Source organism: Bos mutus, chromosome 7 (genome assembly GCF_027580195.1).
Source record: "Bos mutus isolate GX-2022 chromosome 7, NWIPB_WYAK_1.1, whole genome shotgun sequence".
Classification (NCBI taxonomy): domain Eukaryota; kingdom Metazoa; phylum Chordata; class Mammalia; order Artiodactyla; family Bovidae; genus Bos; species Bos mutus.
In genome coordinates, this window is record NC_091623.1 from 45,622,800 (window position 1) to 45,649,348 (window position 26,549).

The 26,549-nt window shown below is 50.2% G+C and overlaps 1 protein-coding gene across 1 annotated transcript; it reads right to left on the bottom strand.

Annotated features, from left to right (window-relative positions):
* Nucleotides 1-4,965: 4,965 nt before the first annotated feature.
* Nucleotides 4,966-23,929, bottom strand: PLVAP (plasmalemma vesicle associated protein). The gene is made up of 6 exons (XM_005909769.3): nt 23,441-23,929; nt 13,767-13,863; nt 12,935-13,647; nt 10,962-11,022; nt 10,749-10,830; nt 4,966-5,628 (listed from the first exon to the last, which is right to left on the bottom strand). Exons 1-6 carry the CDS (start codon nt 23,807-23,809, stop codon nt 5,622-5,624), a joined length of 1,329 nt encoding a protein of 442 aa, XP_005909831.1. The 5' UTR covers nt 23,810-23,929; the 3' UTR covers nt 4,966-5,621.
* Nucleotides 23,930-26,549: the final 2,620 nt, after the last annotated feature.

Consider the following 26,549-nt stretch of genomic DNA (forward strand, 5'->3'; position numbering starts at 1 on the left):
GGACTGTAGCCCTCCAGGCTCCTCTGTCCATGGGATGATCCCAGCAAGAAAACTGGAGTGGGTTGCCATTGCCTCCATCAGGGGATCTTCCCAACCTAGGGATCAAACCCACGTCTCCTCCAACTCTTGCGTCAGCAGGCAGATTCTTTATCACCGAGTCACCTGGGAAACCTGAGTTCTGAAGGCTGCTGTGCAAACGTATGATAAGGAGACCTGACCTGGTCAGGGATGGATGTGAGGGTAGATATGGAATTTACTCTGACATCTGAAAGGTGAGAAGAAGACGGAAGAGGCCAGCAAGAACATCCCAGGCAGAGGGCAGGGCATGTGCAAAGGCCCTGAGGTGGGAACATCACAGTGTGTTTGAGGGGCAGCGAGGTGGCCAGTGAGGCTGGAAGTAGAATGAGTGAGTGCTAGAAGGGAGAAAGAAATCCCGGAGAGGAGAGCCTGATAGTGAAGCCTTTGATTATGGGGACTTATGGGGGATCTGAGCTTCCCTGATAGATCAGTTGATAAAGAATCCGCCTACAGTGCAGGAGACCTGGGTTCAATCCCTGGGTTGGGAAGATCCCCTGGAGAAGGGAACAGCTACCCACTCCAGTATTCTGGCCTGTAGAATTCCATAGACTATATAGTCCATGGTTGGGGGACTATAGTCCAAGGACGAGGCGGTTTGTGGTCACAAAGAGTTGGATACGACTGAGTGACTTTCACTTATGGGGGATCTGCTGTTGAGGCAGTGGCAGCCCACTCCAGTACTCTTGCCTGGAAAATCCCATGGATGGAGGAGCCTAGTAGGCTGCAGTCCATGGGGTTGCTAAGAGTCAGACACGACTGAACGACTTCACTTTCATTTTTCACTTTCATGCATTGGAGAAGGAAATGGCAACCCACTCCAGTGTTCTTGCCTGGAGAATCCCAGGGACGGGGGAGCCTGGTGGGCTGCCGTCTATGGGGTCACACAGAGTCGGACGCGACTGAAGCGACTTAGCAGCTTAGCAGCAGCTGTTGAGGTGATGAAGCAGCAGAGGGCGCTTTGCCCTAACAAAAAAAGTGCCTGACACTCCAGTGACGTTCCGGCCCCCTAAGGTCTCAGGGATCCAGGCTTCCACGACCCACCTGATGGAATATGAATAGTTAACTCCCCTTTTGCCAGAGGTGGAAATGGAGTCTCAAATAGGGTCAAGCTCTTTTCCAGAATCAGAAAAAAATCTCCACCTCCAGTAGTTGAAGATACAAACTCTCAGATTTCAAGGGACACAGGAGCAGAGGCTGGGAAGTTTCCAGGGCCCATCACGCAACTATAGGGACTCTCTGACTCCATTTCATCATGGCTTCATTGCAATATGTCACTTTCTGTTGATTTGTTTGTTTGACAGCTGGGGTCCCCCCTGAATGGGGGGCTCCTGGAAGGGAAGGGTCACCCCAGTTCAGTCCGTGGATATTACTATTAGGTCCATTTTGCAGAAAGACAAGAAGCAGCAATGTAGGTGTAGAGAGGGTGGGTGCCCAGATGTCCTTTGCTTGGGGAGGGTCTGGAGGGCTCCCACCAGGGAGGAGTGGGGTCCGGGTGGGGAGAAAGATGCTCTTGGGAAAGGATGCCTCGGCCCCGCCCACTTACCCTGTCCCTGGCACATCACGGACTGAGGTCCTTGGCTACAGTCCCTTTTTTCCAAGAAGGGGGAGGTGGTTTGTGGGAAGCAGGCATGGGGGTTATTTATAGAGGTCACAGGAAATCCCCAAAGAGTCAGAACCTCACCCAGTGGCTGGACCACAGGATCAAGGAGGGGGGTCTGCCAATTGCTCCCTGACTAGGACTCAACCCCCACCTGGTTCTCAGGGCAGGGCGGGGCCCGCATAGGGCCTCAGCCTGGAGAAGTCAGAGCTCCAGGATCAGGACTGGAAAGAGGGAGGGATGGTGTAGGGGAAGTACCCCGAAGGAACAAGAACTCTGGGGCATCCAGAGGGGCTGCCAGGGGGAGCGATCTCTAGGGCGGGGCCTTGGGGAATTGGCAGGCGAGAACAAAGCCTTCTAGTCTGAGGGCACAATACAGATTAAAAGTCACTGAGTCTTCGGTCAAAGAGTCAAATGTCTGGAACAGCTGCACTGGCTGTGGGGAGGAAGGCACAAGAGAGCTGAGGATTAGGCCTTATTCCCAGGGCACTAAGGAGCCAGTGAGGGTGTGAGTGGGAGAGACACATGGTCAGATCCTGGGATGAATGGATCCCTCTGGACCAGCACGTAGGCTACAAAGGAGGCAGAGGCTGAGGCCCAGGTGTTGGAGGACTGACCTGGTACTGTGCTGTGCTGTGCTTAGTCCCTCAGTCGTGTCCGACACTTTGCGACCCCATGAACTATAGCCCACCGAGCTGGTTGGAAGATTGATATCCTGGGATGCTCTGAATGGGAGAGACCAACCAAGAGTCAAAGACCTGCATCCATGGGTCCAGAGAGTTTAGGATGATGATTTTTTTTTTAATTTATTTATTTAATTGGAGGATAATTACTTTACAATATTGTGATGTTTTTTGCCATGCATCAACATGAATCGGCCACAGGTATACGTGTGTCCCCCTCATCCTGAATCCCCCTCCCTCATGTTATTATTATTATATTCATTTCTAGGTGAGTAAATGGAGGCTGAGATCAACTGAGCCAAAATTTGAATGCAGGAATGTCGGGGTTTGGAACCCAAACTCAGAACTGGCTGCTGTCAGCATCCTCCCCAGGACTCCTTACTCCTGGCTGCTCAGGCAGTAGGCTCAGGGTCAGGGACGTCCCAGCTTCCTTGGGGCCTCCAGACTAGCCCGTCTGGGCGGCTGGGCCTGGCTGACCCTCCTGCCCTTGCTTGGCGGGGCCCCAGCCGAGTGTTTCCTGCAGCGGCCTGTCTCTCGCCCGGGTTTCCGTATCCAGGAAATATCGCTCCTTTGTCCCTCCTGACTAGCTTGCCCTAAGCGTGGCATTGCCAGCTCTGGCTCCTCGTGATTCATCTCCTCCCTGTCAAGGTCCCAGGGGATGGGCTGGGCTGGGGGGACAGACAAGCTGAGACTCTAGATGACAATTTTTAGGCTGTTCTCCGCCCGATGACCATTTGCTTTGTTTCCTGGAGTTTTTGCTTCTCAGGGACAAAGTGCTAGGAATGGGGTTGCAGAATCAAAGGATTTGTATGTCTTCACTTTCCACGCCCCCTCACCCCCGACCATGCTCCACAGTTTGTGGGATCTTAGTTCCCTGATTAGGAATTGAACCTGGACTCTTGGCAGTGAAACCAAGGAGTCCTAACCACTGGACTGCCTGGGAATTCCCTGTCTTCACTTTTATTAAATATCATTAAACTTATTTCCAAAAGGGCCCGGATGAGATGGGCATTTCTACCAGTCCTGTAGAAAAAATGCCCTTTTTTCTACATCTTCACAAGCAGTAGGGATTATGGCTTTTTATCCTTTTCCTTCCCCCACCCTAGTCTAATTGGTATGATATGATTTCCCTGGGTCCCTCTAATGTGCAAAATTTCCCTGGCTTCCTACTTATTTAGTGATCAGTGAGTTGAAGTGCTCCCAAACTGGACACTGATGCCCTTTCTAACATCTACCTTCCCATCAAAAATCCCCTCAAAAAACAAATGCCTGGGACTTTTGTGAAATTGTTCTGCAATAAGGAGTTTCTGCAAAACAGGCTACAGTTCCTCAGTAATTATCTGTACCTGGGGAAATCTTTGCAAACCTACCAAAAACAAAAGCTACAGGTAGACAATCTGCTTTTTCAGAAACCGATTTGTATTATTTAAGAAACTGCCTTAGAAATGTGTTTATTTACTTCTGACTGCACCGGGTCTTTGTCGCTACGCATGGCTTTCTCGAGTTAGGCAAGCGGGGGCTGCTCTGTAGTTGCAGTGACTTCTCTTGTGGCGGAGCACGTGTTCTACGGCACTCGGGCTCAGTAGCGGTGGCACACAGGCTTAGTTGCTCCACAGCATGTGGGATCTTCCCGGACCAGGGATCGAACCTGTGTCCCTTGCCTTGGCAGGAAGATTCTTAACCACTGGGCCACCAAAGTCCAAGAAACTGCTTTTTAAATATAGTTATGTATGTGTATAGCTGAAATCACTGTGCTGTACACCTGAAACTTTCACATTATAAATCAACTGTGTGTGTTATGTGTTCAGTTGCTCAATCATGTCCAGCTCTTTGCGACCCCATGGATGCAAGGGCTTCTCTGTCCATAGGATTCTGCTGGCAAGAATACCAGAGTGGGTTGCCATTTCCTCCTCCAGAGAATCTTCCCTACCCAGGGATCAAATCCACGTCTTCTGCATTGCAGGCGATTCTTTACTGCTGAGCCACCAGGAGAAGCCCCAGTCAACTATACTACAATAAAAAATGAAAAAGAAACTGCTTTTTCAATTTCTGTTTAAAAAAAAATTTTTTTTTAATCTGCTATTTTAAAGAAGCACTAAATTCATATTATTGCTGTCATAATGGGGGGCTTTGTAGGCATTTCATATAACCCTTATTGATTATATGATTTTGCCATTTCTCTTCACATATAGAGATGCCTCAAGCTTCCCCGTTGGCTCCGTGGTAAAGAATCTGCCTGCAAAGCAAGAGCTGCAGGAGATGTGGGTTTGATCCCTGGGTCAGGAAGATCCCCTGGAGGAGGGCCTGGCAACCCTCTCCAGTATTCTTGCCTGGAGAATCCCAAGGACAGAGGAGCCTGGTGTGGGCTACAGTCCATGGGGTCGCAAAGAGTCGGACACCACTGAAGTGACTTAGCATGCAAACGCACATGGAGATGCCCGCGTCTTGAGGGAAGCTGGCGTCTACCCATGTTTGTTCCAAGTTGAAGGGTCTTCTGTTCTGGGGATGCTGGGGATGGGGTTTTGCGACTTTCATCGTATTCCTAGTTCTTTGGCCACTCAGAGCCTGTTGGTGGCTTTTCAAAGCAGAAATCACGACTCAGGAGACTTTGAAGGGTTTCGATAACATTTATTTAGTGCTACTAACATTTATACAGGCCACAGGCAGGACTGGGTGTAGGGGAAGAAAGGGTGAAGGGGCAGCCCCCTCTCGGGCTCTGAGGGGGCCCCAAGATCAGAGACATTCCCTCTCTAGGGCAGGCCTAGAAACTCTCAGGGGAGGACGAAGGTGAATGTCTTCCTGTTCTCACTTCCTCAGACCTGGAGCACTACAATGCTCTAAACAAGTGGGATACGGTGGGTGCCTTGGCCTGGGTGCACGAAGGGGTGTGACTTTGGGCAAGGGCTAGGCAGAAAGTGCACGTGTGATGCCGCCATGTATCTCTGTGATGTCATCGCCTTGTCTCTGTGTGATGTCACCAAGCTGTCCATGTGATGTCAGTGCATCTGTGACGTCATCACGGTGTCTAGGCGTGAGGGATTGTGTGGTGTGGGTGTGAGTCTGTGTGAGAGTATCAGGGCGTGCAGGGAGGGTGTGGGTAAGGGTGAGCAGAGGACGCTGGCCCGGGGCGCCCACTTTGGTGTGTGTGTGTGGGAGGTCATCTGACGCCACCCTGGCTGTGTCCCACGCTGTGGGCGTCTCGCTGCACCTGGTCTCCAGACAGGTGAGTCGGGCCACCCTCAGTCAGCGGGCCTGGAGCCTCCTCAGCCACTGGAGCAGGAAGGAGATGAGAATACAGTAGTCGGTCAGGCAGAGAACAGGACAAACCTTGCCTGGGCCTGCCTCTTACTCTGGGCCCCTTCTTGCTCCCAAGAACCCTAGGGGTCTTCCTGGTGTCAACCACAAATTGGCACTTGCCGTGGGCACTGCCATCTACCTCTGCAAGGATTAAATCATGTGCTACTGCAGCTGCTGACCTCCAACACCCCCTGAGGGAGCTCGGAGGAGAAAGCAGAAATGAGGCACTCTGTGCTCCAGGAAGCTGGCAGGATGGGCCTTTAATAGTTATATATTCTCAGGAGCTAATTTTATGAGCCCGATTCTTATATCTCCTCATATCTAGAAAAGCACTAAAATCCTTCATGGTGGCAACTGTTTCTCATGACGAGCAGAAGCTTTCTGCAAAAAGTATATGTGCTTGATCTCATGTACTCCCCTTTTGCCAAAATCACATATACACCGTCTTTTCCCTATCTCTTTGGAGCCGTTGCTCAGAGTTATCTGAGCTTCTGTCTCCTGGGCTGCAGCCCTCACATGGCCCCAAATAAAACTTAATTTGCATTTCACATTGTACATTTTTTTTAGTTGACACCAGTATCAACCTCCCCTTAGATTTCGTTTTGTTGAACTTCTGTGGAACTGAGGTATGTGCCTGTCCATTATACAGCTGAAGAGACTGAGGTTCAGAGAGGCCACCTCCAGGTTTCTGCTGCAGTCTGTCTGGCTCTCCCCTTTGCTCCCTAAGGCCCTGGGATCCTGGAAGTTTGTCCAAAGCCCCTGCCGCCCCAGTCCGCCCTCCAACCCCGACCCCCGACTCCCGACTCCCCAGGCAGGGCCTTAGTTTCCCTCTTTTGTCCATACAGAACTGACCTAGAGCCAGCCCCTCACCCATTCCCAGGAAGGTTCTTCTAATGAGCCTGCCCCTTTACACAGGATTCCCTGGTTCCTCTGCACCCTCAGGACAAAGACAGCTCTTTTTAAAGCCAAATCTTCTATATCTGGGATTCAAGGCTCCACCCACTCCGCCCCCCACTTCCAGACCTCCCCACTGGGGAATCAAAACCTGTCCAAGCATCGCCCAAATTCTCAGAGCCATCCCTTCAACTCTGCCCCTCCGCCTTGCCTCTGCAGGAGCCGTCCCACTGTCTGGAATGCCCTTCCCCCATCTTGGCCTGGCAAAGGTTCTCGTGAGGGGTCAGAGGTTGACGCGGAGGCTGTTTCCTGATGGGGGAGGTGGGGGCCTCAGCCAAGTCCTGCTTCCGCTGGCCCTCTCCCTTCCTTCCCCAGCTCTTCCCTGGGGCCCCCACAGCCTCACGTTCGTAGATTCCACACCCCCCGCCCCCGCCACCCCCACCCCCGTCCCATAACCAGCTCCAGCCTCTGTCCTTCACCAGGATCCACTGGCTTCGAGCCAACCCCAACAGAGATCAGACATCTTTAACCATTCCTGCCCACCAGCCTGCAAGGGAGGGTCGTCCCTGGCCAATTTCCAAGCCCCACTGCTCACCTGGACTGGGGCTGTCGCCCTCATACCTGGTCCCAGGTCCTTGCCTTCACCCCGCAGAACAGCAATCAGAAAGAGCCTGTGCACACCTGAGCCGGGTCATGCCCTCTGCTGTTCACAGCCCCTCGCAGGGCTCCCAAAGTCCTCACCACTGCCCCAAGGCCCTGCCTGATCTGTCCTGCCAGCTCCCTGACCTCACCTCCTCCCACTCCCCTCTCCTCACTCCACTCTAGCCACACCTAACTCCTCATTCAAACTCACCAGGCATGGATGGTCCTTCCTCAGGACCTTTGCACAGGCTGCCCCACTGCCTGGGGCACCCTGCAGGGAATCCCCTCCTGGCTCCTCCCTCACTTTCAGTTCTCTGCTCCAGTATCACTCCTCAGTGAAGCCTGCCCTGGCCCCTGGTGGAAAATCCCAACCTCGTCAAGCTCCCTCATCCCTTTTCTGTCTCACTCATTACCAAGGGGCCCTGTCATAGCTCATTCATCTGGTTTGTTATCCGTCTCCCCGACTAGACTGGCAGTCATACAGGGCGTGGGAATTTGAATATCTATGCCTTTTTCTTCCCTGTGTCCTTGGCACCCAATAGCTGCTCAAGAAATATGGGTTGAACAATAAAATGAATCATCATAGTGATGGTAGTGAACTTGAATTGACACTTGCTGTCTGCCTGGCTCACTGTCAAGGCTGAAGTTCCATCTTCAACCCTCCACTCTGTGACTTTTTCCATCTTCAACCACAGAGCCCCTAAACCAACATTTACTTAATATTTGTCTTCATGTCCATTGTGGGTTTTTTTAATTATATAAATTGATCTCCAAAGGAAGCTCAGTCTTACTAAGTAGAGGAAAGCTGGAACATTTGGCTTCTCTGGTGGCTCAGATGGTAAAGAATCTGCTTGCAATTTAGGAGACCCAGGTTCGAGCCCTGGGTCAGGAAGATCCCCTGGAGAAGGGAATGGCAACCCACTCCAGTATTCTTACCTGGAGAATTTCATGGACAGAGGAGCCTGGTGGGCTACAGTCTATGCGGTCGCAAAAGCCGTCAGACACAACTGAGCAACTAACACTTTCAGTACTCTTTGCCACTATTAGAAAACCACATAACAATGTTCACTTAAGAAGCATGACCTAGTTGTCAAGCCCAGCCATGGCAGAGGCCTGGATGTTCCCTCCCTCTCTAGCACAGGCAAGCTGCAAGGATCTGGGATGCATGGGGGTGATTTAGCAACAGCAGATTTTCTGGAGCCCCAGAAGGAAAAAGAGTGGAAAAGCAATCAACAGTCTCCATCATGGGATGGGTGATTTGAAGCCTGCCTCGAATCTACCTCCCTATTGGGTGCCTGTAAAATTCAGATGTTACAACTCAGTCATTCACAGCTTGTCCAGTGAGTAACTGGACGAACTGGGACTCAAACCCAGAGCTGAAGACCCCAGCCTGCCTGTCCCTGGCCCCTCTCTCAGAGGGAGGCAAATCAAGCCGGAGCCCATGGGCCAGAGGCTCTTCCTGCGATCCTGCAGAGAGAAGCAGGAGGGGCCAGGCTTAAGCACACATTGTTTCCTCGAAGGGGAGGGGGTGGGGTGCGTCACTTGGGGTAAACAATGTCAAGAGCTTCCCCATTCTCAGCTGGGACCCAGACACGCTTGGACGGTGAGCCTGGCTCCAACCCTGAGTTGCTGACGCATGACCCCAGGCTGATCACTTCCCTGGGGCCTCAGTTCCCTCCTCTGAGAAATGGGGATAATAATAGAACCTCCTTCCTTGCCATGATGGCTTCAGGCCAAGATGCAGAAAGGAAAGCTCTGTTTGTTCAAAAAGCAGGCTCAAACTCTAGTCAAAGAGTGAGGGGACCTGTTCCGCAAGGGGGGTGAGCTCCCCGTCAGGGGCAGTATGTAAGAAGACACAGTGAAGATGGAGCTGGGTGCGGAGAACTCTGGAGAGTCAGTGACAGACTTTTGGAAGCCCTTTGGATCCTATGGGCTTTGTTTAGCACCCTGGGGCTGAAACAGATCTAGCTTGACGATAGCCACATGGCAAAACCTTGGACAGCACAGGCTGTGGGGTCAGAGGGATCTGAAAAAAATCCCACACACTCCTCTGAACCTCAGGTCATAAACTGCAAATGGAAAGCCAATCCTTGACTCCTAGGTCAGCAGTGTGGTCCTGAAAGGGGGGTGTAGCAGCAACCTTGGTGGGACCACAGGGTGTTCTAGGGGCCACGGCCTGAGTCACCTTCCCCATGACGCACAGGCTGTTGTCCAAAGGATGACTGGGCTCTGGGAGGAGGTGACGGGGTCAAAGGCATGGAGCTATGACCTGATCACGTGCCAGCACCCTTGATGCTCCCCACGGAGGCTCTGGGTCCCTTGTTCTAGCCAGTAGTGGACAGCACTTTATAGCTGGCAAAGCATTTTCATGCCCTTAATCTCAGTGTGCATGCTCAGTTGCTCAGTCATGTCCGACTCTTTTGTGACCCCACGAACTATAGTCAGCCAGGCTCCTCTGTCCATGGAATTTTCCAGACAAGAATACTGGACTGGGTTACCATTTCCTACTCCAGGGGATCTTCCTGACCCAGAGACAAAACCCCTATCTCTTGCATCTCTTGGCAGGCGGGTTCTTTACCACTGTAACACCTGGAAAGATGATTTCAGAGACCCTCACCCCCCAACATTTTTGTAGAGTGAGAAAGTGTGGCTCAGAAGGGTAGAGTGAGGGGGCCAGGGTCACCCTCAGACACTGCTCTCCCTCATACCCTTCCTGGGCTACGTTCACTTCTGCTACCCTCATCTGGCCACAGGGCCTTTGCCGCAGCAGTTCTTGCCACCTGCAGGGACTGTTCCCCCTTGGCGTCACCCAGGTTGCCTCCTGTTCGCCTTCCAGCTCAAAGATCCCTTCCTCACAGAGGCTCTCCCTTGCCTGTCTGGAGTCTGATCACCTAGGTTCACGTCCCAGCTCTGGCTGTGTTACCTGGGGCATGACACACCCCCCCTCCATGCCTCATTTGCTTCCTCCAGAATGTGGGGGTAACTGTAGCTCACCCACGGGTTAGGATTCTAAAGCTTAAATGAGTTAAATGGGCAGAGTGCTTAGGACTACGCCAAGATTACAGTAAGCACCCAATCACGGCGGGGTTTTGGTCACTCTTCTTATCCTGCCTCCTTCATTGTCTCTCTGGCCCAATATTCAGAGACTTTCATGAATGAATGTGTCTTGGTCACAGCTCTGACCCTGGGCCCAGCATGAAGTGTTAGTCACTCAGTCGTGTCCAACTCTTTGCAACCCCATAGACTGTAGCCGCCCAGGCTCCTCTGTCCATGGGATTCTCCAGGCAAGAATACTGGAGTGGGTTGCCATTCCCTTCTCCAAGGGATCTTCCCGACCCAGGAATTGAACCTGAGTCTCCCGCATTGCAGGCAGATTCTTTACCATCTGAGCCACCAGGGAAGCCAAATGTGCCAGCACAGGGCCTGGTATACAGCAAGTGCTCAATTAAGGAAACAAAAAGTGCGATATGAGCTCCCCCCCCCCCCCCCAGTCCCGTACCCAGCCTTGCTCATACCCTGAGACTGCACCATCAGCCTGAGACAGCCCAGAGCCTCACCTGGCTGAGACCAAGACGTTGCTGGCAGGGGCCCGCTGGGAATCCAGGATCCTTCTCTTGAATTCCTCCAGGCTAGCTGGGTCTGCCAAAAGAGGGAGGGGTCAGGCCTAACTGGGTGCCTTAGTAGCCCTGCCTCCAGGGCCAGGGATGGGCTGGCAACCCGGGATACAAGGTGGAATCCGCCCCCCATCTTGGCCCTGCCCTGCCACTCACCGATAGGTGGAGGGTTGGGGACGGGGACTGCAGGTCTTGGCCCAGGAATCGTCAACTGCGACTGTGGGAAGAAGAGTGAAGGGAGGCTGGTGGAGGCCAGTGCCCCCAAACACGAGTCCTAGGGAGTTTCCTGCCTTTCTACACCCTTAGTGACCTGAGGTCCTTCCAGGGCAGAGAAACCGACAGATACCCATGGAAGAAGGACACGCAGGATGATGGATACATAATCACCTGCAGCCATCTGCCCTGAAATGACTGGGAGCTCCCCAGAGACCCCATTCTGCAGGGGTCCTGCCTCAGTCTCCACTACAGCCTCAGTGCCGCCCTGACTCTGACCCGTGGCCCCAGCTGAGCCTACCCGGCCAATCCCATCCCAGACCGAAGCTGACCCGCTCTGCAGACCACCGGGACTTCCGCCCTCAAGGCCATCAAACAGCCCTAAAGGAGCTCCTCCAAACCTGAGATCCAACCAGTCCTGAACTCAGTTACCTAAAGTTGGGTCCTAACTTGAAAACAGGACCTCCCTTAGAATCAAATCCAATCTCAATGACAGATCTGATATATTACTTTACGTCTAACTCTGACCATAACCCATCCCCTAGACCCAGCTGCTATGAAAAATCTACTCCACAACTTCATTCCCTGAGCCCCAGCCCTGTATTCCCCTATGACCACCCATAAATACTTTCCCAATACCACACTCAACCCCAACTCAACCTTTGACCTCAGCCTCAACCTGAGTTAGAATTCTAACCAACCTCAGCCCAAGATCAATAGTCACCCAGCTTCTACACTAGACCCAACACTGACCCTCACTGGAACCCTGGTATATCCCTGCTCTAACTCAGGATCACCTAATCCTTCCCTTCAAATATATCCCAACGCCAACCCAACTTGGCCCCAACCAACCACCCTAAACTCAACTTAGTCTCAACTCCTAACCCATGGTCAATTCCAACCCCAATCTTAATGCCCACAAAGTGCTGAATCTACCCTTAGCCCCAAACTTCTAATCATCCCTAGCCCCACCAACCACCTATAGCAACCTAAACCTCAACTCCAGCCTTAACTCAATGCAATCCCAAAACCACTGAAATTTACTTGACCTAGATACAATGACCACTCTGCATGCAACCTCTGACCCAACTTTTAACCTTTCCTCACAATCCACCTTCCAAACTCAATCTAATTCTAAGACTAATGAAATTCTACTTGAAACCCTTACCTTAACGGAAATCAACTCTAGACACAGGAGTCACCAATAATTCACCTTGATCCAAGTTTACACAAGTTTAGCATCCACATCAAGCCTTTCCTGTGACCTGCCTTAACCCTCATGCTAACCCCAGTGTCACTCCCAATCCTTAATCCAGCACCCTCTGATCCTTCAACTCAACTCAAATCCATCCCGACCCTGACCCCAACACTGAATGAGTCCCTAATTCTAACCCTAAGCCAATTTTGAGGCCCACCGCCTTCCTAAACTCCCCAATCTTTATCTCTTTCTTAATATCATTTCCAATCCAAACTGCACCACAGTCCTAATGCCAATAAAATCCTGTGTCAATACATGATTATAATCCTAAAGCCATTCTAGACTCATGGGCACCCATGTTTGATCCCAGCCTCAAGTCTAAATCCACCCTCAATGTCTCAACTCACCCCAGTCCCAAAGGAATCACAGTTTTAGATTCACCCCTCACTCAACCCTGGACCTGATGGACACCCTACCTCCGACTCCAGTCTTAACCCATCCCCTTTCTCAGTGCTGATACACTTTCTAAGCTCTGCCTCAATCCTAACATCAGTGAAACTCTGAAGCGAGTCCTAACAAACTCAATCTACACTGGGAAGCCAACCTCTAAAAGAAGTTAAAAAAAAAGCCAAGTTCAAACCCAGGTTCAACATCACCATCAACTTGGCCTCCAGACCCATCCCTCCAATGCAACCAGAATCTAGGGCCCCCTACCCACCTTCGCCTTGATACAGGTGTCCAGGGCTGAGTTGCTGACTGCCAACTGCAACTTGAGGTGCTCAGTCTCACGCTTCTTCTCTTCCAGCTCCTTGACCAGCCTGTCCCGTTCCTTCTGCAGTGCCACCTTCTCCTCCAGGGCCAGCTGGGTCTGGCGGGCACATTCTGCTTGGAGCTTGACAGCCTGGGCCTGCGCCTCCTTCTCCACCTTCTCCTTGGCCTCCTGACTGGCGCGTAGGCTCTGCTCGACCTCCAGTTTCTGGCGCTGGAGTTTCTCGTTCTCGAGGGTCACGCTGTCGATGCCAGCCCGCAAACTCCGGGCCAGCTCTTCCACCTTGGAGGTCATGATGGAGGGCAGGCTGTCGCAGGCTCTCTGGATGGAAGGCAGTTCCGAGCCGAGGGGATGGTACAAGTTGAAGCTCAGGGTACTGAGGGTGCGCGGGATGATGGAGTCCCTCCAGAGGTTTCGCAGATCCGTCTCAAACTTGTTCCTGTCCAGGGGGATGCAGAAGGCCTGCACCTTCCGCAGCCGGTCCTCAGCCAGCTGCCGTTCCTGCTGCTGCTGGTCTCGGGTTTTGCCGCACTCGGCCAGCTGTTCCTCTGCCACTCGCTTGCCCACCGTTAGACCGTCCTTGTCTTTGGTACATACCAACTTCTCCTTTGCCAGCTCCACCTCCAGTGTCTTGGCTTTCTGGGTCAGCGTGAGGGCCAAAGCTAGGGGTATAGGACCAGAAGACTCAGGAAGGTTGGGAGCTGCCAAGAGACTGGCCGGGGAATCTTGCCACCTTGCTCTCCACGGCCCATAACCCCGACTCCAGCCCTCACCCACTCACCATCGCAGCTCTTGTTAGCTTCCTTGAGGTGTTCTTGGCACTGCTTCTCACTCAGGATGATGGCGGCCATGTATCGCTGGTTGTTCATGTAAATCACCTGCCAGAATGGGACGCAAGACAGAGCTCAGTGTCCAGCACGTGGGGCCCCTGCCCCCAGGTCCGCCCAGACCGCTGGGACGGGGCACCCAGGTCTGTCAATAAGGTGGTCTGTGTTGGCACAGTTCACAAGGGCAATAGCTTCTTCACAGGGGATGCTGGTCTGATCTTCAAAAGTTGTTACAAGTATAGACAGTGGAATACTACTCAGTCATAAAAAAGAATGACATTTTGCCATAAGTTCCAACACAGATGGACTCGAGGGGCATCTGTGACAAAGATCAACACTGTACAGTATCACCGATAGGCAGAATCTAAAAAATACGACAAACTAGTGAATATAACAGAACAAAAGCAGACTCACAGATGCAGAGAGCAGACTAGTGGTTACCAGTGGGAAGAAGGAAGAGGGAAGGGCCAATATCAGAGTTGGAAATTTTTTTTAAAATGGGTTATTATGGGATTATATGAAATCATGTGTGTGAAACTTTTGAAAATTGTAAAACATTATAGAATTTAAAGAACCTCTCATTCAAAAAAAAAAAAAGGTTAAAAAAACAAATCCCACCCTTTCCCCTAGGCATTCTAGTCAACTAGGAAAAAAAAAAAAGTTTTGTGATTAATACTATTTGGCAATTAAAAGTTTTATATACTGATGCATTTTACAACCTGGAGCAATCTTGAAAACATTTACAGCCAATCAAAAATAGACGTTTAAGGGCTTCCCTGGTGGCTCAGTGGTAAAGAATTCGGCTGCCAGTGCAGGGGAGATGGGTTCAATCCCTGGAAGACCCCAAATGCCAAGGGGTCTGATCTTGGCCTGCATGCCACAACCACTGAAGCCTGCATGCCCAGAGCCTGCGCTCTGCAACAAGGGAAGGCACTGCAGTGAGAAGCCCATGCACTGCACCCAGAGACCGCCTGCGTGCAGCACCAAAACCCAGCACAGCCATAAAGTGAATAAATAAATATCTTAAAAAAAAAAAAAAGATGTTCAACATGGATGCTAGTATGGGCTGGATTGTGTCCCCTACCCCAGATTTCCATGTCAAAGTCGTAATCCTCAGGACCTCAGAATGTAAATTTTTTTGCAGACAGGATCTTGAAAGAGGTGGTTAAATTAAGATGAGGTCATTAGGGTAGGCCTTTATCCACAATGACTGTAGTTCCTACAAGAGGAAATCTGGACGCCCAGACATGCACGGAAGTGACATGAAGACACAGGGAGAAGGCAGCCGTCTGCAAGCCGGGGAGAGAGGCACGCAACGGCTCCTTCAACAGCTCCTTCCCCGATGGTCCTGTGTGTTAGTCACTTTAGTCGTGTCCGACTCTTTGTGACCCTATGACCTGTAGCCCACCAGGCTCTTCTGTGCATGGAATTCTCCAGGCAAGAATACTGGAGCGGGTTGCCATGCCCTTCTCCAGGGGATCTTCCCAATCCAGGGATTGAACCTAGGTCTCCCTCATTGCAGGCAGATTCTTTACCTTTTGAGCTACTTGGGAAGTCTTCAGATCAGATCAGATCAGTCGCTCAGTCGTGTCCGACTCTTTGTGACCCCATGAATCGCAGCACGCCAGGCTTCCCTGTCCATCACCAACTCCTGGAGTTCACCCAGACTCACATCCATCGAGTCAGTGATGCCATCCAGCCATCTCATCCTCTGTCGTCCCCTTCTCCTCCTGCCCCCAATTCCCCCCAGCATCAGAGTCTTTTCCAATGAGTCAACTCTTCGCATGAGGTGGCCAAAGTACTGGAGTTTCAGCTTTAGCATCATTCCTTCCAAAGAAATCCCAGGGCTGATCTCCTTCAGAATGGACTGGTTGGATCTCCTTGCAGTCCAAGGGACTCTCAAGAGTTTTCTCCAACACCACAGTTCAAAGGCATCAATTCTTGAGTGCTCAGCCTTCTTCACAGTCCAACTCTCACATCCATACATGACCACAGGAAAAACCATAGCCTTGACTAGACGAACCTTTGTTGGCAAAGTAATGTCTCTGCTTTTGAATATGCTATCTAGGTTGGTCAAAACTTTCCTTCCAAGGAGTAAGCATCTTTTAATCTCATGGCTGCAGTCACCATCTGTAGTGATCTTGGAGCCCAGAAAAATAAAGTCTGACACTGTTTCCACTGTTTCCCCATCTATTTCCCATGAAGTGATGGGACCAGATGCCATGATCATCGTTTTCTGAATGTTGAGCTTTAAGCCAACTTTTTCACTCTCCACTTTCACTTTCATTAAGAGGCTTTTTAGTTCCTCTTCACTTTCTGCCATAAGGGTGGTGTCATCTGCATATCTGAGGTTATTGATATTTCTCCCAGCAATCTTGATTCCAGCTTGTGTTTCTTCTAGGCCAGCGTTTTTCATAACGTACTCTGCATATAAGTTAAATAAACAGGGTGACAATATACAGCCTTGACGAACTCCTTTTCCTATTTGGAACCAGTCTGTTGTTCCATGGCCAGTTCTAACCGTTGCTTCCTGACCTGCATACAATTTCTCAAGAGGCAGGTCAGGTGCTCTGGTATTCCCATCTCTTTCAGAATTTCCCACAGTTTATTGTGATCCACACAGTCAAAGGCTTTGACATAGTCAATAAAGCAGAAATAGATGTTTTTCTGGAACTCTCTTGCTTTTTCCATGATCCAGCGGATGTTCATGTTTCCATGATCTCTGGTTCCTCTGCCTTTTCTAAAACCAGCTTGAACATCAGGAAGTTCACGGTTCACATATTGCTGAAGCCTGGCTTGGAGAATTTTGAGCATTACTTTACTAGCGTGTGAGATGAGTGCAATTGGGCGGTGGCCGGGAAGACCAACCCCACGTCCAGGAAGCCGTGGCTGCGCGGGCGCAGAAGGGCCTGGAGGAGCTATCCCACGTTGAAGGTCAGGAGGGGCGGCGGTGAGGAGATACCCCTCGTCCAAGGTAGGGAGCAATGGCTGCGCTTTGCTGGAGCAGCCGTGAAGAGATACCCCACGCCCAAGGCAGGAGAAACCCAAGTAAGACGGTAGGTGTTCCAAGAGGGCATCAGAGGGCAGACACACTGAAAACATACTCACAGAAAACTAGTCAATCCAATCACACTAGGACCACAGCCTTGTCTAACTCAATGAAACTAAGCCATGCCCGTGGGGCAACCCAAGATGGGCGGGTCATGGTGGAGAGATCTGACAGAATGGGAAGTCCTAGAAGGAAACAATTCTGCCTACATCTTGATCCTCCGCTTTGTGAAAATAAATTTCTGTTATTTAAGCCACCTGATTTGTGGTTCTTCGTTAGGATGGTCCTAGCAAACTAATACAGGAGACAAGATTATTTCATGGGAAAGATGATTCTTTTCAATAAATGGTGCCGGCACAACTGGACGGTCACATACTAAGAAATAAATTTGGACCCTAACTCACACCATATACAAAAATTAGCTCAAAACACGTCGAAGACCTAAATGTAAGGGCATAAACTAAAAAATTCCATAGAAGAAAACTTAGGTGTTAACTCTGCACGAGTTTGAATTTGGCAGTGCTTTCTTTCCTTTTCTTTTTAAAAAATATTTATTCATTTGGCTGTGCCGGGTCTTAGTTGCATCATGTGGGATCATGTGGGTTTTTTCAGTAGCAGCATGTGGGATCTAGTTCCCCTACTAGGGATTGAACCCAGGCCCCCTGCACTGGGAGCTTGGAGTCTTAGCCACTGGACCACGAGGGAAGTCCCAGCAATGTTTTCTTAGGTATGATACTAAAAGCACAAACAGCCAAAGACAAAACAGCTAAATAGGACTTCACCAAGATTAAAAACTTTCGTGCCTCAGGGGACAACATCAAGAAAGGGGGAAAAAACTCATAGATGGGAAAAATACTTGCAAATCATGTGTCTGATGATGAGACTACTAAACAGAATATATAAAAGCAAACTGTTTAGAAATTAATAATAAAGAGCAAACCAATTGCAAAACAGACCAAGCATCTGAATAGACATTGTTCAGGAGAAGACATAAACAAAATGTCAACCAACACATCAACAAATATTCATCATCTTTAGACAGCAGGAAATGCAAATAAAAACCATGATAAGATATCACCTCAGAATGATATAGAGTGGCCATAAATAAAACAAAAAAGAAGGGACAAGTGTTAGTGTGGATGTGGAGAAACAGAATTCTCAGTCAGTATTGGTGGAACTGTACAAATAATGGAGCCACAGTGGAAAAGAGTCTGGCAGTTTTCCAAAAAGCTAAACATAGAATTACACTGCTGTTGTTCAGTCACTTAGTTCTGTCTGACTTTTTGCAACCCCATGGACTGTAGCATGCCAGGCTTTCCTGTCCTTCACCATCTCCCGGAGTTTGCTCAAACTCATGTCCATTGAGTCAGTGACGCCATCCGACCATCTTGTCCTCTATTGTTCCCTTCTCCTCCTGCCTTCAGCCTTTCTCAGCATCAGGGTCTTTTCCAATGAATTGGCTCTTTGCATCAGGTGGTCAAAGTATTGAGGCTTCAGCTTCAGCACCAGTTCATCTAACGAATAATCAGGGTTGATTTCCTTTAGGATGGACTGGTTGGCTCTCCTTGCAGTCCAAGGGACTCTCAAGAGTCTTCTCCAACACCACAGTTCAAAATCATCAGTTCTTCAGTGCTCAGCCTTCTTTATGGTCCAATGCTCACATCCATACATGACTACTGGAAAAACCATAGCTTTGACTATACAGATCTTTGTTGGCAAAGTAATATCTCTGCCTTTTAATACTTACTCTAGGTTTGTCACAGCTTTTTCTCCAAAAAACAAGCGTCTTTTAACTTCATGGCTGCAGTTACCATCTGCAGTGATTCTGGAGCCCAAGAAAATAAAGTCTGTCACTGTTTCCATTGTTTCTCCATCTATTTTCCATAGAATTACACTGCTGCTGCTGCTGCTAAGTCGCTTCAGTCGTGTCCAACTCTGTGCAACCCCATAGACGGCAGCCCACCAGGCTCCCCCGTCCCTGGGATTCTCCAGGCAAGAACACTGGAGTGGGTTGCCATTTCCTTCTCCAATGATGAAAGTGAAAAGTGAAAGGAAAGTCGCTCAGTCGTGTCTGACTCTTAGCGACCCCATGGACTGCAGCCCACCAGGCTCCTCTGTCCATGGGATTTTCCAGGCAAAAGTACTGGAGTGGGGTGACCCAACAATTCTAGGTCTAGATATATACACCTGAGAGCAATGGGAGTCTATGTTCAGACAGAAACTTGTACACAAATATTCACAGCAGCAGTAGACACAGTATCCGTAAGGTAGAAAGAACTCAAGTGTTTCATCAACAGATGAATGGATAAAACGCGACCCAGCCACCCAGTGGAATGTTATTCTGCCACAAAAAAGGAACGAAACGCTGACACACGTGGTAACATGGATGAACGTTGAAAACATCACGCTGAGTGTGAGAAGTCGGACACAAAAGGTTATATAGTGCCCGACTCTATTTGAATGAAATATCCGGAATAAGTAAATCCATAGAAACAGAAAGCAGATTTGCAGCTGCTGGGGGCGGGGGAGGGAAGTGACTGCTGATACACTTTCTTTTGGGGGTAATGAAATGTTCTAAATCAAACTGTACCGATGGTTACCCAACTCCGTGAGTGTACTAAAAATCATTGTTATGTACATTTTTTTCTTTCATCTACATTTTTTTTGGTTATGTACACTTTAAATGGGTCAACTGTATGGCTTGTGCATTACATTTTAAGTTTACAACGTTTTATAAATAACTTTTCTTTATAAACAAAGGGTGTGCCTTTCAAACTTTGAAACAGAAGCCTCTGTAGAAATATAACAAGAAAAGGTAGGAGAGGGGTGAAGAAGGTTTGCTTTTCTCTCGCTTTTTGTCCTTCCTCCTTTCGGAAGCTGACCCTGTGCTAATGACCTGGGGATGGGGGAGAACAAAAGTAGCTCTGGGGGTACTGCCCTCGTGGGCCAGTGGCTAAGATTCCCCCCTCCCAGTGCAGGGGGCCAAGGCTTGTTCCCTGGTCAGGCAACTAGATCCCACATGCCACAGCTAAAGATCATGCAGGCCACAATGAAGACAGAAGATGCCGTGTGCCACAGCTAAGACTCCACGCGGCCAAATGAATTAATTAATTTAAAAAAGAAAAAAGGGCTCTGGAAGTGCTGTTTTCAAAAGCTTTAACTACAGAAAGGGAAGATCTAAGGGTGTAAGTTGGATCCAAAGATGAAGTAAGAAAGAGGTTTTCTTCCAGCTGAAGGAAGTGGCTCCCCAAAATACAAAAGTTCTGTTTCTGTACAGGTTCCCAGATGCCAAGATGATGAGAAGAAAAACATGTACTTAGAAATAATGCAATCTGATGGAGAAGGAAATGACAACCCACTCCAGTATCTTGCCTGGGAAACCTCATGGACAGAGGGGTCTGGCGGGCTACAGTCCATGGGGTTGCAAAGAGTCAGGCTCGACTTAGTGACTAAAAAACAATGGCAAACACAGTCTGAAAATACAAAAAAAGCGCCTTCTCTTGTTGGGGAGTGTTGAGGTACATCTTTCTGAAGCAAGTCAGGAGTCCCTCCCTCACTTTCTAGCAGCTGCCCTGAACTAAGAGGAAAAGAACTCACCGATTAGTAAACAAGTATAAACAATCTGAAGCATTTTCTAGAATATTTGTTAGGACATAAAGCCGGGAAGCGCTTAAAGACACAGGAGCCAGAATGCAGGATACCTAGTGACCTATTTCAGAATAATTTGACCATCAAAAAGATTATCACATACTGTATAGCACTGGGAGCTATATTTAATATCCTATAATAAACTACAATGGAAAAAAATAGGAAAAAGAATATGTTACTATATACATATGTGTAACTGAATCACTTTGCTGTACAATAGATATTAACACAACATGTAAATGAACTGTACTTCAATAAAATAAGATTTTTAAAAAATATTATTACAAATTCCAAATACAGAAAATTCTGGGAACTTCTCTGGTTGTCCAGTGGCTAAGACCCGCTACCATCAGACACATGGGGCTGCTGTGGCGAGGGTGGAGGCTCTTCCCCAGCATTAGCCCTGACTTTCTGGGGATCCTTGGAGAAAATCCTGAGGGGTTCCAGGCCAGAAGAATTTGTCAATTTAAAGGGGAAAAAAGCTATGATTTTCAAATTTCAAAGTTGTAAAGATCCAGATTCTTAGATTTCTAATATTCTACGATGGGGGCATCTGGGATTCAAAGATGTGTAAGTCTATAACTTTATGATAAAAAAATAAACCAACAAAAAAAAGGAACTTCCCTGGTGGCCCAGAGGCTAAGACGCCACACTTCCACTGCAAGGGGTACAGATTCAGTCCCTGGTTAGGGAACTAGGACCCCTGGGCTCGTGCTCAGTCGGGTCCGACTCTGTGACCCTGTGGACTGTAGCCGCCCAGGCTCCTCTGTCCATGGGATTCTCCAGACAAGAATACCGAAGTGGGTTGCCATGCCCTCCTCCAGGGGATCTCCTCCACCCGGGGATCAAACCTGCATTTCTTGCATTGCGGGTGGATTCTTCACCACTGAGCCACCTGGGAAGCCCCAAGATCCCTGTGCAGTGGGACCAAAACAGAACAAAAAAGGAAAGCAGAAAAAGAAAAAAACAAAACTATAAAACTTTACGATCCTGCGATCCCTAACAGTTCCTGGACCGGAAGGCCATCTGTGTCCTGAAAGATCCAAACGAGCCAATTCCCCTGGAACGAAGAAGATGGAGGGGGCTGCCCTGGCCTGGGGGGCTCTTGGGCGGGTACATGGTCCTGCCCTGAGGTCTGAGGAGGGCCTAGCCTCATGAAGGGTTCTGAGGGGGGACTCACCCCATTCTGGGGGTCTGAGGGGGACCTTCCCTGCCCTGGGGCATGAGAGGGGGGAGACACCGCCTTGACTGGGCAGTTTCATGGGGGTGGGGCACGCACATCCTTCCTGCCCAGGGGCAGGGACTGGGTAGTTTGAAGTCCCAGAAAAGACGTTTTCTTCCCATTTGGGGCTGTCCCCTGCCCCATACAGCCCAGAGACCTCCTGTGGGGGAAAGTGAGGCTGTTCCCTCACCCCCCACCAAATGTCCCTTCCCCTGCTCACCCCAGCTCTCACCCCGTTCCAGCCAAAGCCTGAGGAGGCGTCCTTATACCCAGCTGGACCTCCCCAGAGGAGCTGCGTGTGAGAGAGACCCCAGGGGATCTTGTTGAGTGAGTTTGACAGGAGCTGAGGGTGTGAAATGGGTGACAGTCTCCACAAGACCCAGGGGTAACTGTTTCTGCTCACCTGCCTTTCCCTTCACCAGGGGATGGTCCCAACCCAGGATCGAACCCAAGTCTCCCTCATTGCAGGCAGATTCTTTACCGGCTGAGCCACAAGGGAAATGCCGTTTCTGCTCCCCTGCCTCCCAAAAACCACTTCCTCTCTTCAGTTCAGTTCAGTCCAGTCGCTCAGACTCTTTGCAACCCCATAGACTGCAGCACGTCAGGCCTCCCTGTCCATCACCACCTCCCCGAGCTTAATCAAACTCATGTCCACTGAGTGGGTGATGCCATCCCACCATCTCATCCTCTGTCGTCCCCTTCTCCTCCTGCCTTCAATCTTTCCCAGCATCAGGGTCTTTTCCAGTGAGTCAGTTCTTCACATCAGGTGGCCATTTCCCCTCTGCAAAAGGGTTTTAAAGCTTCTCCCTACCTCCCGGCCTTCAGTGACAAAATAACATTTCCAAAGGAGACATCCAGCCTCAGGCAGACCTGGGCCATTCATACTAATTATGAAGAACTCAACTCTCTGTGTGGTTTATTAAGTCAGCTCTTATTTGCAGCTAGTGTGTGCTGGCACCTTCTGGGTGCCGTATACATATTAAGTATGTATTTAGCATCTATGTCTGGTAACAGACCGGATGCCCAGTTCAACTTGAATTCCAGACAGACCACAAATCATTTTTTTTCAGTCTAAGTATGTCCCAAATACTCTGCAAAAAGATCAAACCAGTCAATCCTAAAGGAAATCAGCTCTGAGTATTCATGGGAAAGGTTGATGCTGAAGCTCCTCCAGTACTTTGGCCACCTGATGCCAAGAGCCAACTCATTGGAAAAGACCCCTATGAGGGAGTCTTGGATTTGATCCCTGGGTTGGGACGATCCCCTGGTGAAGGGAAAGGCAGGTGAGCAGAAACAGTTACCCCTGGGTCTTGTGGAGACTGTCACCCATTTCACACCCTCAGCTCCTGTCAAACTCACTGGGAAAGATTGACGGGAAAAGGAGAAGGGGGCCGCAGAGGATGAGATGGTTAGATAACGTCGCCGACTGAAGGGACATGAGTTTGAGGAAACTCCGGGAGATAGTGAAGGACAGAGGAGCCTGGTGTGCTGCAGTCTATGGGGTTGCAGTCAGACACGACTTAGTGACAGAACAACAGCAGCAAAGTCCCAAATATTGCATGAGATACAGGAACAAAATACGCATCACTTCTCTACATGGGCTTGTCCTCCAAAATGTCCCCGTCTTCACGGATGAGGAAAGCGAAGCTCAGAGAGGTGAGGTGACCAGCCCAGGGTCCCCAGGGTGAGCGTCTAGCCTGCGGTCTTACCCGATCGGCCTGGCACTGGCGGAAGCTGGCGTTGATTCGGTCCAAGTCTCGGCGGGCGCTGAGCATCATCTGGTTGATCGCCTCCTTGGCGCGGGCAGTGAGGTTGAGCTCCTTGGTCAGGTTGGCCTGGGAAGCCGTGAGCCCCACCACCTGGCCGTACAGGCCGTCGGCCCGGCGCTCGGTGGCCTGCAGGTTGGACTCGGTACTCACGTGCACGTTGCCATAGACCATGAAGAGGACGAGGCCAAGGATGATGAGGAATTGGATGAGCGAGACGAAGAGGAAAAAGTAGCGCAGATAGTACCAGCAGCCCCTGGAGCTGCTCCCAGCCCGTGAGTAGGGGCTCCCGTGCTCCATCGCCAAGCCCATCTCCTCCCAGCGTCTGCCCCGTGTACTAGCGCTGCTTGGCTGGCTGGCCTGCTCAGGGTGGTGGCCGCTGCCCCTTCTAGACCTCGCCACGGCGGGGGGGAGGGGGAAGTGTTTATATTACTCCTCTTAATACTTCCTCTGCCTGGCTCCTTCCTGGCCAGGAGGAAACGGGGGCTGTGGGTTATCACAACACTCCCACCCCGGGCTGTGAAGGGAAGGGGGGAGGGCACCAAGGCACGTCTGGCCTCTCTGATTAACTACGGGTGGGGCACCGGCTGGAGTGGCCAGGCATCCTTGGTCTTACTGAGCCTCAGTTTCCCCTTCTGCCCTTGCTCTGTACCCAGAGCTGTTCTCAGCTGTGTATGACGTCTTTTCAACACCCCCCTTGTGTGGAAGACACAGACATGCAGGGAGGAGAAAGGACTGTTTTGGGGGGTGGGCGTCGGGTCTCCCTCTGGCCATTCACAGAGCTGGCCTTAACTCCCCTTGGAGAGGGCTGGCTACAGATGTATGCCCACCTCAAGGGACAGTGCTGTTACAGGAGCTAAATTGTGCAGAGCGCGTTGCCAGGGGCCAGGCATACACAGCACTCAGTAATTGGCGCACATCACCGAGGGCTGATCCGTGGACGGCGGTGGCGGGGGCTCCCCAGGCTGTCATCCCGCCATCCTACATGCCTGGCTCATGTAGGCACTTAGTAAGTGCAAGCAGCAGTGAACTTGGGGCCAGTGTGCGTGCCCATGATGGGCTTCTCACGTCGGAGTCTCAGTTTTCCCTTCTGCATGGTGCCAGGCCCCAGGGTGGGGGAGGGGGCTGGGAGAAAAGATTTGCCAGTTGCTATTACCACTACCACTTTCTGTTTGAAACCTCATTTTCGAGCTCTGTGAGATGGTGAATGGGAAGCACAAGATAGTGGGGGTCAAACTTCACTGTGGGAAGGGATTCAGGGACCAAGGAGCAAAGGATTCTGGGTATGCCCTCCTGCCCACTCCCGCCCCACCAAACAGGCACTCTAGGTAAGCCTCCTCTGTAGGTGACACCAGAACCCTTCCCCAAGAGGAGCGTTGAGAAGTCTTCAGTCTTGGGAAAACAGAGTGGGACACAGACCCTAGCCCCATGGGGTCAAGGCTGATAGCAGGGAGGGGCAGGAGCCAAAGGGAATGAGGCAAGGAGATAGAAAGGGGGCTGGAACATGGGCGGGCAACGATAACGCAGTTGCTGTCCGCTGCCTGTGTGGGGGCATAGCAGGGCGAGAGTGGTGGCATGGGGAAACATCCCGCTATCAGCCAGGGGAACAGGGTGGCAGAGCTGTTGAGGGGGAGGGATCCTCCAGGGTGATGTTCATCAAGGAGGCAGGAGTTGGGTGGGGAAGGAAGAAGTCCCAGTGGTGGGCAGGAAACCCCTGTCTGACCCTGGCCTTTGCAGCTACCCATTGATTCCTGATTCCGGACCCTCCTCAGCCACTACTGGGAGGGAAGAGAGTTGGGGGCTGCAAGTGATGCCCAACCAGCTCTTTCTCTAGGTTGGACAGGCCCACCCAGAATCCCCTGGAGCTGGTGGGAGGAGGAGATCGCCCCTCTTCATTAACGAGGGCCATGCGGGCACAGGGACTCCATGGTCTTGCTGTAGGCCTCCGGAGTTACGTTCCGGCTGTGCCACCTACTGCTGCGTGACCTGGGACAAGTGACTTCTCCCCCTGCGAGCCTCAGCTTTCTCCTGACAGTCAGCAGTGAAACACTGGTCTCAGTGCCTGGCACACAGTCAGCCTTAATAAACAGCTGTGTTTTTCAAAGGTGGGGCTGGATCATGGGTAGCCTCTGATGTTGGGCTGAGGAGCTGAGATGCAATGGTGGGCACTGCTCCAGGTGCTGTTGCCCTGGTCCTATGGGATCACCGGGGGCAAGGGGGCATGACAGGGGGAGAGCCTGAGTGACAAGGGTCCAGTTGAGAGCTCAGGCATGGCGACAGTGCCCGGAGATGTTACAGTCTTGGTGTGAACTTAAGATCCTGGCTATTCTTCATCTTATGTGGAAGATGTTGCACGTAAGCATGTATGAATACTGTATCTGTTGTCAAGAGAAAAAGATAAGCAACCATAAACTCCCAGAAAACTGAAAAGCCACTCTAGAACTGACAGTACCGATGTGCTACAATTTTGAGCAATTGTCACAGTCTAAGAACAAAAGTTTGAAATCTACACACAAATGTCTTTTGGGTCAAGCTCAAAAATAACACTCTTTCTGGCAATTTGGTCTCACAACTTAGATTTGTAATGTTTCTTTTTCAGTAAGTTTTTTTTTTCCTACAATAACTTTTTTTTTTAAGTTGGATTTTTTTTTTTAATGGAAACGGTAATGATGAAACTTCTTTTTGCTCAACATTATGACTTTTGAGACTGAGGATTCCTTTGACCACTGTTTAGGTTTTCAGCACATATATTTTACTATCATGATAATTATCAAGGGGAACTTAGAATATTTCTAAATTTTTTTGTTTCAATGAACAGAATAAGATTTGAAGTCAAATCTCCACAAGTGAAATTGCTGGGTGCTGAAGCAATAACATCTTATATTTTGACAGCTGTTATCAATTTGTCCTCCAAAAAGGTTGTTTCCATTGACACCCTTGCCAGCAGTGTCTAAAATTTCTAAAAACAGACTCTTTTGAACACTTTCTGCCTGCATTCCTGACCAGAAAATTCCAGAGGGGGGAGGTGAGTAACTGGTCCTTGAATTCACAT